Source organism: Heptranchias perlo, chromosome 1 (genome assembly GCF_035084215.1).
Source record: "Heptranchias perlo isolate sHepPer1 chromosome 1, sHepPer1.hap1, whole genome shotgun sequence".
Classification (NCBI taxonomy): Eukaryota; Metazoa; Chordata; class Chondrichthyes; order Hexanchiformes; family Hexanchidae; genus Heptranchias; species Heptranchias perlo.
Genome location: NC_090325.1, coordinates 51,859,581 through 51,875,105, shown reverse-complemented (window position 1 = coordinate 51,875,105; position 15,525 = coordinate 51,859,581). Strand labels below are relative to the sequence as shown.

Below are 15,525 nucleotides of genomic sequence, written 5' to 3'. Positions count from 1 at the left end.
CCAAGTTAGCAACGTTTTCAGAACTTCAGCGAATTGATCCTTATGAACTGGTTGCCTTTCCCCTTCTCCCGCTCTTTTCCTCTCGTCCTGTCTTCTCCCCCCGCCCGATTTAAAGATGCATGGTTTAGCTGTTTTATAGATTGTGGGGAAACTAGTCTGTAATCATGTATTGATGTACATCCAAATATACAATTATTAATGCTGCACATCTTGTTGATTCCTAAGTGAAAGACTAAGATTTTGCATTTTTTACATCATGTTGATGTATAAAACTTAGCTATTTATGCGTTTTTGTTTCACAGAGGACTGGGATATATTAGATACTGAAGGAAATGAGCGGCTTACAGGTCTGGAAGACTTTGCTTCATTAGCTGGGCCCCTTGGATTGAATGATGGTAAATTGATTCCAGATCCAGTCCAATTTCCTGAACAGGATCCTCTTGGAGCATCAGTTGCCACTGATAACACAGAGGACATGCTTTTAAAGAAAGGTAATGGTAGCTATGTTTACACATCTATTTTATAAGTGATAAGTTGTGTATGACTGTGCCATGGTATCACTGTATCAATGCAACACATCACAGAATGGTAAGATATAATGCAGTTATCAACTCAAATTGAGGATCAAGGGCACCAAATAAAAGCAACAGGAAGATATGGAAAGCTACTATGAGTTGCCTCAAGTTGTTTTTGTGCACCTGCTATCAGTTGGGTTACAGGCATGGAGCTGTTAGGAAGTCTCTTGCATTCTTTCTTAATGAGACATGGTGCATACAGGGCACACCATAGGGGAAATAATAAAAAGTACCTGCTTTCTAAAAAAAAAGAAACAAATTTTCTGCATAAATTCATAACATTTTATTTATATTGATTATTTATCTTCTGAAATTGACCAAAGAAGTAAAAAAAGAGTTATTTTAAGTGCAAGACTCCCTCCTTGTAGGCTTCAAGGAGCTCCTGAACATTTACCTGACGAAGGAGGAAGCCTCCGAAAGCTTGTGAATTTAAAATAAAATTGCTGGACTATAACTTGGTGTTGTAAAATTGTTTACAATTGTCAACCCCAGTCCATCACCGGCATCTCCACATCATGACTATGCAAATAGGAGAGTGAGCAATGTGTTCCCAAGCCTCTGCCTGTGCTGCTCTGAACTGGCCATCGGGATTGTGTCAAAGTAGTTCAGGAATGAAATAAATTTTTATTCTTTTTGTGGCAGCATGGCTGACACTAGCAACTCAGCGATATGAGAGATTCAACCTACATCTCACCATGTGTGAATTGACGTCCTGATCTCTTGCTGGCAGTTATATGGTTTGAAAAAAATGAGAAGGGAATGTAAGAAACTGAACAAAGTTTAGCATTCATCGGTGGGGGGGAAATTAACTCAGATTTCAATTTGGGTTTTTTCTTGATTGTGTTTTGTCATGAATAAGATCTGTAGACTATTTTTAACATCTTTGCTTTGTTAGGTTTAAATAGATCTGATGAGAAAGCATACTCTAGAGTGACTTTGGGTGAACAAGCTGCATCTCTCCGGGACACACAGGAAAGAGTTCTTGCTCTTCAGCGTATCACAATGGCTATGCAAATTCTTTTAGCACATACCATGGTTATGAAAGCTTTATCATTGATCTCTGTAAGGTATGTCAGAAATTAGACTATAATGTCTCAGTAATCCTGACTGTTGAAATGAATCATTGTCCTTGAAATCCTTTTGATTTACTGGTTAAACATCTGTACCATCAAATCAATCTATAACCATTACATTACAAAGGGGTAAGTGTAGGCAGCATTCATGAATGTCACTGATAGAATAAGGTGGGGAATAAGTGCTCATCCCACTGATAATTGTCATGTGTTCAATTGCCTCTTCAAAATGTCCCCCCTCCCATCCCCCACACTCAAGTTGTTTTCTCAAACACATTGGCAGTTGCTTTAATATTATGTAAAACATTTCAAATATCCAAACATCCTTATTCTCAGATTGATCCATAAATTGACTATGAATATTTTTTTCTTTTGATCTTGGTGATGCCAATAGAAAAAGAATTCTAGCACCACTGTGATAAAAAAATGTTACCATTTTACTGGTGCTTTGTTTAACATCTTCGAAACAAAAGGTGATTGATGAATCTCACCCTGTATAGTCTTTCACCTTGGGTGCTCATAATTGCTGACAATTAAGAGATCTTGTCACATTTTGAGATTTTTGACAATTTTTCCACAAAAAGAGTTTGGAAAAATTATGTTTAAATGTTTACGTACAAAAAAGCACCAAGATGAAAGGGTAAAGTGCCAATGGGCTAGGCAATGAAATTGTTTCTCCGAAGAATGAAAACAATAAACAATTTGTTAGCCTGTCTCGGTAATCAATAAACTTTGCTTTGCAGCTGCATCCATCCAGGCAAGTGGAGAGTATTCCATCACACTCCTGACTTGTGCCTTGTAGGTTGTGGAGAGGCTTTGGGGAGTCAGGAGGTGAGCCACTTGACACAGAATACCCAGCCTCTGACCTGTTCTAGTAGCCACACCATTTCTGTGGCTGGTCCAGTTCAGTTTCTGGTCAGGGGTGACCCCCCCCACCAAGAATGTTGATGGTGGGGGACTCGGCGATGACAATGCCATTGAATGTCAAGGGGAGCTGGTTAGGCCGTCTCTTGAGATATTTGTGACACATTTTTTCGCAAGGATCCCATGATTGTGTGGATTCTAAATTTTTATTGGAACACCTGTGATGAATGTGATCTGACCATCATTATATTCAGTATTAACAAAAACAGCTATTGAAGCAACATGGGTTTGGAGAAAGAGAACCCATGATTTAAAACACAGCCAAATCTAAATTTATCGGAAAATTGAAGATTTTTTTCCAGTCCTGACATTTTATTTTTCCTTTGCTATCTGCATAAAAATAAAATAAAGATCATTTTGAAATGATAATTGCTTAACATTTGCCTTTTTCTCTTTCAAAATATGCAATTATAGTGGTTCCGTGTGCAGTCAGACAAGTGGCCTGGAAGCTCTGGGATTAACTGACATCCGTATCTTGGTTCGATTAATGTGTCTTGCAGCTGCAGGAAGGGCTCAGTTGGCAAATAATGGAACTGAACATTTATATTCAAAAATTCAATTTAGACCTTCAAAAGGAACAACATGGAATACAAGCTCCAGCTTGACTTACATGAGTTCGGCTATTGGCTGTCTAGTGGCAAACAGCCCTACTGCTCACAGGGCATTGGTTGATGTCTGCACTCAGGTAAGACAAGGAATGAAGTGATCTGTAATAAAAATAGGTAATACTAGAAACAATCAGCAGGTCAGGCAGCATCTGGTTTCAGGTCGATAACCCCTAAGGTTCTGACGAAAGGTCATCGATCTGAAACCTTAACCCTACCTTTCTCTACAGATGCTGCCTGACCTGCTGAGTGTTTTCAGCATTTTCTATTTTATTTTAAATTTCCAGCATCTGCAGTATTTTGCTTTTTGTTTTACTATGAAATGATTTGTTGTGTTTTCTAGAAGAATTATTTATTCTCAATTTAGAAATGAGTCTTGCAAGTTGCAGTGCTTTCTTATTTTATCACTTTATCGGTTGTAGTAAGTAAACCCTATACAGTTGAAGGCATTTGTGACTTATATTAATATATCTGTTAATGTACTTTGTCCAAAGTAATAACTATAATATTCTCTGAATAATTATATTAGAAGCTTGAATACAGTAATAAACAGCATACCTAAATCGACTTCTCTGTAAATAACAGTATTCAATCCAGGTGGAAAGATTTGTATGTTTAGTAGTGATATGTTACTTCTTCCCCAAGGATTTGATTGCTGCTGCAACAGGCCTACATATAGGCACAATTCGTGATGTACAGCAGAAGAACAGGGTGCTTCACCTTTTCCATAGACCAGTAAAAGACAATAAACTTTCCGGCTCTCCCAACTTTCTGGTAACTCAAGCCTTGGTCGCGCTGCTCACAGAAAAAGGTTTCCGGCATCAGTCCAGCCGTGACAAAGAGGAGGCAGATCCCAAGGGTAGGAAAATTCAAATGACAGAACTAGTTGTCTGATTCATGAAGAAACTATTAATCAGTGTATTTACTAACATATTCAGCAGCCTAATGGTATTATGACAGGTGCTCTAAATTGACGTGCTGTCTAAATGATCAAACCTATGTTTTACAGGTTAATGATGTCCAAGAATACTAATGCAAGGAGTATAAGAAATAAATTGAGTGAATTAGAGGCTCATATGCAGCTTAGTGGGTATGACATGGTGGCCATGGCTGCAAACTGGTCATGATTGGGAGTTAAATATTCCAGGTTATGAGGCCTTTAGAAAGGACAGGGGAATTGGTAGAGGAAGATAAAGACACTATTACAATATTAGTAAGAGGGGATATAGGTAAGGGAAAGCAATCAGCGGAGACTCTGTGGTTAGATTTAAGGAATGAGAGAGGACTTAAAACTGTAATGGGAGTTGTCTACAGGCCTCCTGATAGCAGCAGTGAAGTTGCAGAATGTATTAATTCAGAGATTAGAGAGGCTTGTAACAAAAGCAGAGTTGTTTTAAAGGGAGACTTCAATTTTCATATAGATTGGGAAGAGCAGAGTAGCTCAAGTCAGAAAGGTAGTGAATTTCTTGAGTGCATTCAAGCTAGATTCCTGGAGCAATGTATTCTAGAACTAACGAGGGCAGGCTATACTAGATTTAGTAATGAATAGTGACTCAGACTTAGATAAAAGTTTCTTTACTGTTAGATTAACTAACAGCGATCATAATATGATCAAATTCAATGTTAGGTTTGAAAAGAAGAAACTTAACACAGTTCTAAGATTCTAGATTTTGGTAAGGCTAACTTTTTAACTGGATGAGAGAGAGACTGACATCAGCAAACTGGTCAAAACGGTTATCGGGTAAAACTACAGATGAACAGTGGGAGGTGTTCAAAAAAGAATTTAGCTTAATACAGGACCAATTTATACCCCTAAGGAGCAAGAGTTCAACTTACCAAATAAAACAGCCGTGGTTGACAAAAGCGGTGAGAGATAACATAAAACTAAAAGAGCTTACAAAAGTGCAAAGAATAGTGTAGATCCAGGGGGCTGGGAGAGATATAAAGAACAGCAAAGTAAGACGAAAAAAATAGCAAGAGCTTCAAAAAAGGAATGCAAAAAGAAACTTGCGAGGGATATCAAGATTAACACACAGTTTTTACAATTATATTAGAAGAAAAAGGGTTGTCAAGGGTAAAAACAGATGCGAGTAATATTGCAAATGAAAATAAGGAATTGTTGAATAATTACTTTGTGTCAGTCTTCACAATAGAGGAAGAGAATAATATACCTGACATTCTAGGAAAACTAATAATGATTCAGGGACTGGAACTCACTAAAGTTAACGTAAGCAAGAAAACAGTATTAGAAAAAATAATGGCACTAAAGACTGACAAATCCCCAGGACCTGATGGTTTCCACCCCAGGGTTTTAAAGGAAGTAGGTGAGGAAATTGCAGCTGCTTTAGCCATAATCTTCCAAAGTACTTTCGATTCAGGAATTGTCCTTCAGATTGGAAAATTGCAAATGTAACTCCATTATTTAAGAAAGGTGAGAGAGAGAGAAACCAGGAAATTATAGACCGGTTATACTAGCATCTGTTGTGGGGAAGCTATTGGAATCTATAATTAAGGATAGTGTTACTGAGCACTTAGAGAAATTTGAGCTGATTAGATTCAATGTGAATTTGTAAAGGGTAGATCGTGTCTAACGAACCTAATTGAATTTTTTGAGGCAGTAACTAAAGTAATAGACAGGGGAATGTCTATGGATGTAGTTTATATGGACTTCCAGAAGGTATTCGATATGGATCCACATAAGAGACTGCTAGCTAAAATTAAAGTTCATGGAATTGAAGGCAAATTATTGACCTGGTTAGGAGATTGGTTAGGCGGTAGAAGACGGAGAGTAGGGATAATGGATATGTACTCGAATTGGAAGGAAGTGACTAGTGGTGTCCCACAAGGATCTGTGCTGGGGCCTCAACTATTCAATATATTTATTAATGACTTCGATAACACAATAAAGAGCCATATATCCAAGTTTGCTGGTGACATAAAGATTGGTCGCATAATAAGTGGCATAGACAGCGAGTCTACATCACAGAAACAGGCCATTTGGCCCAACATGCCAGCATTTATGCTCCACACGAGCGTCCTCCGTCATCTAACCCTTTCTCCCTTGTGTGGTTATCTAGCTTCCCCTTAAATGCATCTATGTTGTTTGCCTCAACTACTCCTTGTGGTAGCGCATTCCACATTTTTACCACTCTTTGGGTAAAGAGGTTTCTCCTGAATTCCCTATTGGATTTATTACTAACTATTTTTGATACACTCGTGGGACAGCTTCCCATTGAGTGTCTGTTTCCAGTCTTTACGTGGCTCGTCTACTTTGCAATATCCAGCTTCACCACAGACCAAGGTGGGCCGGCGTTAGTGAATCGCAGGTACTTAAGGAAGGGAGGAGGGGTTGATCTGTGATTAGGAAAACGGACATTACCATCAGGTTCACTTGGCATGGAATCCACCATAACAGAGAGACGCAACTGAGCTAGTGTCGTTTGGTTAGCGGCCTTGCTTGCTGATTACCCATAACCATCATGTGATGGTTGCGCTTTGTTACTAATTAACACACATCAGATAACATAACATAACAACAACAGATTTAACATGTAACGTTTATAGAGAGTTGAACTAGCGGCTGTTTTGTTGACCCATCAACTAGGTCATTTCAAAGTCCATACTAGCGGCTCTTGTTTCGGTGACCCCCCCCCGCGGGGTCACTTCTATTCTGGTTTCCATACCCTCTGAACTGGGGATCAAATGATGTATCGTCCCCTCTCGGAATGCCATCTTTGAGGTTCTGTGGAGCTCTCTTAGACATCACCGGCTGAGGACTACTTTTGCAGTCCCCTGGTCTTCGGAATTGACTAACAGTTCATTCCAGTCTAGTCTTACACGATTTGGTTTACAGCTGGGCACTTGTAGATCTTGACTTGTTGCCTCCCTCCTTCTAGATCTTCTTGATGGAGGCTCTTGATGCTAGAACTGCAGGAGTCAGTCTAACGGTGCAGCTATTATATTTCACGCCTTGGTTAGCTGCCACCATTCAGGCGGGGAGATTTTTTACCCGGTGCCAATCCCATCTGCCCGTGAGCGAACTCACATATTTTTGTTTTAGAAGGTTCCCCTCCTGAGGGAGTGTGATCTCCGTCAGATCACCCTTTGTGCATTCTTTGAGCAGTCGAAACGACCATGTATGGAGGCTGGCAGGAATACAACTTGCTGTGACCGAGAACACACAAGGCGATCACAGCTACAGTAAGACTAAGACGTCACCAAATGAGTGCTAGTTTGGTCGCGATTTAACAGCAGAGCTGCATGACTACAGCTACCATCCTACTGTAACCGGACTTACCAAAACAAACATCGGCTGACGGCAAGTCGTTACCCCCAACTTTTGGCTCCACACCAGGCATCCCACCTGGGCTCTTGCCTGAACACGTCAAGAGAGAAATCGCTTACCTCCGCGGATCTACGCAAGTTCTTTGAGCAGCCCATTCGGCCAACGATGTTATGTTGTTTCCAGCAGGACCACGCGCTCGCTGTGACCGAGAACTTACAAGACTGTCACAGCTACAGCAACCGGAGGGCAAAACTCCGAGACCACCTACTAAAGCCTCGGAGGAGTCAAAGTTACTCCTGCCGTTATATTTATGGCCCCTAGTTCTGGCCTCCCCCGCAAGTGGAAACATCTTCTCTAAGTCTACCCTATCAAACCCTTTCATAATGTTAAAGACCTCTTTTTTAAAAATTCGTTCACGGGATGTGGGCGTCGCTGGCAAGGCCAGCATTTATTTGCCCATCCCTAATTGCCCTCGAGAAGGTGGTGGTGAGCCGCCTTCTTGAACCGCTGCAGTCCGTGTGGTGACAGTTCTCCCACAGTGCTGTTAGGAAGGGAGTTCTAGGATTTTGACCCAGCGACAATGAAGGAACGGCGATATATTTCCAAGTCGGGATGGTGTGTGACTTGGAGGGGAACGTGCAGGTGGTGTTGTTCCCATGTGCCTGCTGCTCTTGTCCTTCTAGATGGTAGAGGTCGCGGGTTTGGGAGGTGCTGTCAAAGAAGCCTTGGTGAGTTGCTGCAGTGCATCCTGTGGATGGTACACACTGCAGCCACAGTGCGCTGGTGGTGGAGGGAGTGAATGTTTAGGGTGGTGGATGGGGTGCCAATCAAGCGGGCTGCTTTATCTTGGATGGTGTCGAGCTTCTTGAGTGTTGTTGGAGCTGCACTCATCCAAGCAAGTGGAGAGTATTCCATCACACTCCTGACTTGTGCCTTGTAGATGGTCACCCCTCAATATTTTTTCTAGAGAAAAGAGCCCCAGCTTACTCAATCTTTCCTGATAGGTATAACCTCTCAGTTCTGGTATCATCCTAGTAAATCTTTTTTGTACCTTCTCCAGTGCCTCTATATCCTTTTTATAACATGGAGACCAGAACTGTTCGCAGTACTCCAAGTGTGGTCTAATCAAGGTTCTATGCAAGTTTAACATAACTTTTCTGCTTTTTAATTCTATCCCTCTAGAAATGAACCCTGATACTTTGTTTGCTTCTTTTTATGGCCTTATTAACCTGCATTGTTAGCTTTAGTGATTTGTGTATCCGTACCCTTAAATCCCTTTGCTCCTCTACCCCATTTGTACTCTTATTTTCCAATGAGTATGTGGCCTCCTTATTCTTCCTACCAAAATGTACCACCTCACACTTATCTATATTGAAATTCATTTGCCAATTACACGTCCATTCTGCAAGTTTATCGATGTCTTCTTGCCACATTTTGACACATTCTTCCTTTATTTTAACTACACCCCCAATTTGGTGTCATCTGCAAATTTTGAAATTGCACTTCTGATTCCTGAGTCCAAATCGTTAATGTAAATTGTGAACAACAGCGATCCCAGCAGCAATCCCGGTTGGACATAGTCTGAGTCTGAGTAGCTACCCTTAACCCATACTCTGTTTTCTGTTTTGTAGCCAGCTTGCTATCTATTCTGCTATATGTCCCCTGACTCCACATGATCTGACCTTAGTCATGAGTCTACAATGCAGTACCTTATCGAAGGCCTTTTGAAAATTCAAATATATTACATCTACTGCATTACACTTGTCTACTCTTTCTGTTACTTCAAAGAATTCAATAAGGTTGTTCTAGCATGACTTTCCTTTCTGAAATCAGTGCTGACTATTCTTTGTTATATTTTTGTTTTCTAGATGTTTTTCTATTACATCTTCGAGTAAGGATTCCATTATCTTTCTCACCATCAACATTAAGCTAACTGGTCTATAGTTCCCTTGACTGGTTCTATCTCCCTTTTTAAATATAGGAATAACATTAGCTGTCTGCCAGTCCTCTGGCGCTGTTTCCTTTTCCAGTGAATTTTTATAAATATGCAATAGTGCCTCTACTATCTCTTCCCTAACTTTTTAATATGCGCGGATGCAATTCATCCAGACCAGGGGTTTTATCCTCTCTAAGTTTGATTAGTTTATCAATTATCTTCCCCCCCCCCCCCCTTTCTATCTTAAATGTCTTTATATCTTTTTTGATCTCTTCTTCTAATGTCATACCCACCTTGTTAGCCTCCCTGATAAATACTGACTAGTAACTATTCAATATTTCTACCATTTCGCTATCATTACCTGTGAGTTTATCTTGTGCATCCCTTAGTGGCCCTATCCCTATCCTGATTTTTTTTTTTGTTATTTGTGTCTGTAGAATACTTTATTTCTTTTTATATTCCTTGATGATTTAATTTTGCAGTTCCTCTTTGCTTTTCTAATTGTTTTTTTGACATCCTTCCTAACCTTTTTGTATCCCTATTTTGTATTTTGTCATCCTCTCTTTTACTGTCTGTGTACTTAGTGTATGCCTTTTTCTTTAATTTCAATTTTACTCATCTCTTTATTTATCCATGGTGTTTCATTATTGGCTAGTTTGTTCTTGTTTTTTTTTAGAGGAATGTATTTCTCCTGAACTCTGTTGACTACCATTTTAAATATTTCCCACTGCTATTCTATCTTTTTGTCTGTCAAAATTTTTTTCCAGTTTACCTTTCCTAGTTCCACTCTCATCCCTTCAAAATTAGCTTTTTTCCAATGTATTACTTTGGTCTTTGTGTTACTTATGTCTTTCTCAATCATTACTTTAAACCTTATTATGTTATGATCAATATTACCTAGTTGTTCTCCTACGCTTCTCTTATCTGCTCCAGTTCATTTCTCAATACTAGATCCAGCAGTGATTCCTCTCTTGTTAGGCTTCTCACATGCTGGATAAGAAAGGAGTCCTGTACACACTGTTTAAAAACTCCATTCCCCTTAACCCGTCACCTCTTGCCAGTTTATTTAGGGAATATGGAAATCTCTCATGATTATTATTTGATGTTTTTTACTCATTTCATAGATTTACCTTCATATTTTTTCCTCCACTTCCCTTCCACTATTAGGTGGCCTGTAGAATACGCCTATTAACATGATCGATCCCTTCTTATCCTTTGTCTCAATCCATATGGATTCTGTTTCTATCTTAATATTACTTATGTCTATTTTTTCTATTGCCGTAATGTTGTTTCTAATTAGTACAGCTACTCCACCCCCTCCTTCCCTGTCCTTTCTAAATATGTTATATCCTGCAATATTTAATTGCCAGTCTCAGTTATCCCTACCATATGTGGCTCCTTGCTACGAATTATTGCCTCCAGTTCCCCCATTTTATTACGGATGCTGTGCACATTGCTGTACAGGCAATTTAATTTGTATTTAATAATTGTTCCGCTCACATTTTTAAGTCATTTCGTACTTATGTTCTCTAGATGTATTTGTTCCCTGACCATTTATGTTACCCTTATTCCTTACCTTGGTCTGACCTTTACTGTCATCTTCTATTTCTTTTATCTTCAGACTTAAGTTATTTTCACCAGATCCCTCCCTCTGTCTTACTAGACTAAAGTCCTATGAACAGCCCTATTTATCCTTTCCGCTAGGACACTGGTCCCATTCCTGTTTAGTTGGAACCTATCCCAGCGGTACAGCTCCTTCCTGTCCCAGTACTGGTACCAGTGTCCCATGAAATGTAACCCCTCCTTCCCACACCAGACTTTCATCCACGCATTCATGTTCCTGATCTGCCTATCACTATGCCATTTAGTACGTGGATTGGGTCGTAATCCTGAGATTACCACCCATGAGGTCCTGTTTTTTAATTTAGTGCCTAACTTCTAATATTCCCATAGCAGGGTCTCCTCCCTTTTCTTCCTTATGTCATTGGTCCCAACATGGAACATGACAACTGGATCTTCCCTCCCTTTCCAAGTTCCTCTCCAGTTGCTTCAAAATATCCTTTACCTATGCACCATGTATGCAAGACACTCTTTGGATTCTCGGTCGCGACGCAGAGGACACTATCTATCCCTATAATCATCGAATTCCCTATGATTACAACCTTTCTATTCTGTTGATGGGAGCATAAAATTACAAAGAGACATTGATAGATTAAGTGAATGGGCAAAACTGTGGCAGATGGATTTCAATGCAGGCAAGTGTGAGGTCATCCATTTTGGACCGAAAAAGGATAGATCCTTTGGGGCCACAGTTTAAAAATAAGGGGTTTCCCATTTAAGACGGAGATGAGGAGAATTTTTTCTCTTATGGGTCGTGAGTCTGTGGAATTCCCTTCCCCAGAGAGCGGTGGAGGCAGGGTCATTTAATATTTTTAAGGCTGAGTTAGATAGATTCCTGATTAACAGGGGAGTCAAAGGTTATAGTAGGTAGACGAGAAAAGAAGGGTTGAGGTCGCAATCAGATCAGCCATGATCTTATCAAATGGCAGAGCAGGCTTGAGGGGCCGAATGGCCTACTCCTGCTCTTAATTTGTATGTTCTTATGTATTCGAGTATTGGTTAAATGGTGAAAAGCTAGGAACAGTGGAGGTCCAAAGAGATTTAGGGGTCCATGTACACAGATCACTAAAATGCAGTAGTCCGGTACAAAAAATAATTGAAAAGGCTAATGGAATGTTAGCCTTTATATCTAGAGGGCTAGAATATAAAGGGGAGGAAATTTTGCTACAGCTATACAAAGCCCTGATTAGACCACGTCTAGTGTACTGTGTACAGTTCTGGGCACTGCACCTTAGAAAGGATATATTGGCCTTGGAAGGAGTGCAATTCAGATTCACCAGGGCTCCAAGGGTTAATTATGAGGAGCGATTACATTAACCAGGCTTGTATTCCCTGGAATATAGAAGGTTCATGGGTTATTTGATGAGGTTTTTAGGATTTTGAAAGGAATTGATAGGGTTGATAGAGAGAGAATTTTTCTGCTGGAGGAGGAGCCAAGGACAAGGGGACATAACCTTAAAATCAGAGCCAGGTCATTTAGGAGAGAAGTTAGGAAACAGTTCTTCACGTAAAGGGTGGTAGAAGTGTGGGAAACTCTCCCACAAAAAGCAGTAGATGCTAGCTCAATTAATAACTTCAAATCTGAGATCGAAAGATTTTTGCTAGCCTAGGGTATTAAGGGATATGGAGCCAAGGTGGGTGGATGGAGTTAGGATACAGATCAGCCATAATCTCACTGAATGGTGGAACAGGCTTGAGGGGCTGAAAGGCCTACTCCTGTTCCTATGTTCCTAAAGTACCTTTTGTTCCTACCTAAAGGTAGGTTTGTACCAGTGAAGAGGATACAAGACATTAAATGCATGCAATATTTGACTGCTAAATGTTAAAATTACACTTGATTGCATTTTTAACATAACACTATTATAAAACAAACATGACAGACTTTATAAAAGAACAGAGAGGCTACTTAACACATTTCATTAGTCAAGTAAATTGTTTTGTTATTAACTTGACTGCTGATTGACAGACATTCAGTCAGCAGTCGACTGTGGGCAGCCTTATAAATACATTTGTTTCAGATAATGCTGTGTGGTCAGGTATTACTAGTTATTAACCATGCTGCTTAGTATGTGAAGATCCTTTGGAAGCCTCTTCTTTATCGAATATGTCAATCAATGCTAAATAGATGAGCAATACTGGTGTTAGTGAATAAAAGAACAGTAGTCAGGCTGAAGGTATGACAAGTACCTATATGGCTACATTTTGTTTTTCAAAGGTGCCAGTATGGCTAGGACAGGTTGAAAGAAAGAATGATGACTTCGGTCATCAATAGATCAAACACAATTGTAAGAGCAGTAACTTTCTAACCGACTTCTTGACCACCTGAGTTAGAACTATCAAATTTCAAGTGCTGGTCACCAGCCAGTATAGTATTTCCACCAACTTGTTTGACTGACCTGATTATTACTTTCATGTTTGGTTCAGCAAATCAAAGTCTTAAAGAAGTCTTATGGTGCAGAGCACACTGATCTACTGACAGAAGGATGCGAGTGGCCATGTTGGGAAAGGGAGGGAAGAATGCATTAAAGTAAATTGAGATTCAGAAAAAATGTTAAAGGATGTTGAAACAATTTTTACCTTTTCTTTTCTAGATGCTGCTCCAAATACTTCCTCATCTACCTATTATTCATCATCACAAGTAGGACCCTTGGAACTGGCCAATGCACTTGCAGCTTGTTGCCTGTCCGGAAGACTGAGTTCTGGACATCGTCAGTGGGCCGCACAGCATCTTGTACAGGCCTTGTCTACATCAGAAAGGAACAACCAGTTCAGACCTCAAACTTATGCAGATTTAGCAGGGGATCTCCGGAAATGTCTTACTGTTAAGCTGGAAGCCCATGAGAACCGGGTATTGTTCCATTTTATCTAATGCCTAAATATTTCAATGTGATTTCTAATACTGGTGTACGTAAGGCTCTATAAAATTAAAATGTTGAATATTAGAAATAGAGAAGATAGCAAGGTAGCACAGTAAGTGAGTAAATTATTTTCACCTCTAGGACCTGAATTTGAATTCTTTTTTATAATCTTGCTCGGAGGCCATAAGGATTGATTAAGGACAAAATTGAATATTTCAGACTTGTGCAATAGTGGGGTTCTTCTCTGTTCCTTTGCCAAAACCTAGTTCAGGGAGCTTTATTCTTCGTCTGGCCTTGAAGTACTTGATGTAGTGCTGAGTGCCAAAAGTGAGAACATTAATCCACTCCCCACCACAGCTAATGCCATGATGAGCATTAAACTTCATCCAAAAATCTAAATTTTGAGCAGAGGGGAGACATTTTGAAGTGTGGTTAGTTGGCAGTTACAGTAACAAAGTACCCTAGAGACAAGAGATGATGAGCCACCATGGGAAGCCCACTCCTGAAATGGGACGAAGATGAACTTTAGTTTTCATTTCCCTATGCAGCAGTCATTGTGAAGCCCTAATAGATAGTTTCAAATTATAAAAATATGATAAATTGGAATTGATTTGTTAAAAATGAAGATTAATCTAGATATTGCAGAGAGAAACTTACTTGAGGATAAAACTCTATGTGAAGATGTTTACAGATTGGGACGAACGCCACCAAGTGGCCTATATGTATAGATACAGTGTGACAAGTTTTCACAGCCAAAATGCAATAATTGTGGATATAGAAATTTATAATGGAAAAAAATTGTGACAAAAATATGACAATAGGAAATTAAGTGGCACAGACAGGAAATGGGCACCGATGTAAGATTTTTAATAAGATATAGATTTTTATATTCTAAATACATTTCAACGGAATAGTTTTATAAGGTTCTCTGCAAATTGCCATGGTAATTGAATCGGTTATGAGGTGGGGACAGTTTGAACTGGATGTTTCTGTTTGGCCACCTGTTTGCGGCATACCCGAAGCAGCCATCAGAAGAAAATTGGGAGGGGTGGAGGATGGGGGTTGAGGACCCGTGCCAGATTAACACGCCAGATAACAGCGGGTGAGCTGGGTTTCATGCAGGGCTACGTTTCCCTCACTTGACAGAAAGGAACGCCTCAAGGGAAGAGATGTTGAGGCTTGCTTGTGACAAGCCAGAGGTGCTCAACACCTGAATGCAACAATGAACCTTTAAAGCAGTATTATTTCATTTTTTGAAAATTATTTTAAGTATATTTAAAGCAACTTTAATGTTTAAGTATTTTAAAGTGTATATGGATATATGAAATTGAAAGTATTTTTCAATGCTTTTTGACATTTAAGTTTTAAGAATGCAAATTGGGCTTTGGGAACCAGTGGAATTTCCATAGCTGCCCCCCCCCCCCCCCCCGACCAATGCCTCTGCTGTGAGAAGGAGGATCAGGAGGACCAACATGGGTGAGGGATACCAGGCTAAACCATCACCATGGGAGGCTGCTGGCCCATGTCCACTGGTACCAAAACCTCCCTGTCTGCAGATCCAGGTGGGCTACTTCACCATGACCCTCGGTAGTGCTTGGAAGTCTGCTGTTCCCTTCGGAAGCAGTAACCGAGCCGTGCCAACTTCCCCC

General features: G+C 40.0%; 1 protein-coding gene across 2 annotated transcripts in view; it reads left to right on the top strand.

Moving 5' to 3' along the window:
- Positions 1–15,525, top strand: part of LOC137322062 (probable E3 ubiquitin-protein ligase HERC1) — a 317,287-nt gene that overhangs the window by 184,856 nt on the left and 116,906 nt on the right. For both annotated transcript variants that reach the window (XM_067985131.1, XM_067985126.1), the window contains exons 47-51: positions 303–491; positions 1,471–1,642; positions 2,987–3,257; positions 3,823–4,036; positions 13,610–13,866. In XM_067985131.1, the coding sequence (XP_067841232.1) occupies positions 303–491; positions 1,471–1,642; positions 2,987–3,257; positions 3,823–4,036; positions 13,610–13,866 (1,103 nt within the window). The remainder of the gene's footprint in view (positions 1–302; positions 492–1,470; positions 1,643–2,986; positions 3,258–3,822; positions 4,037–13,609; positions 13,867–15,525) is intronic.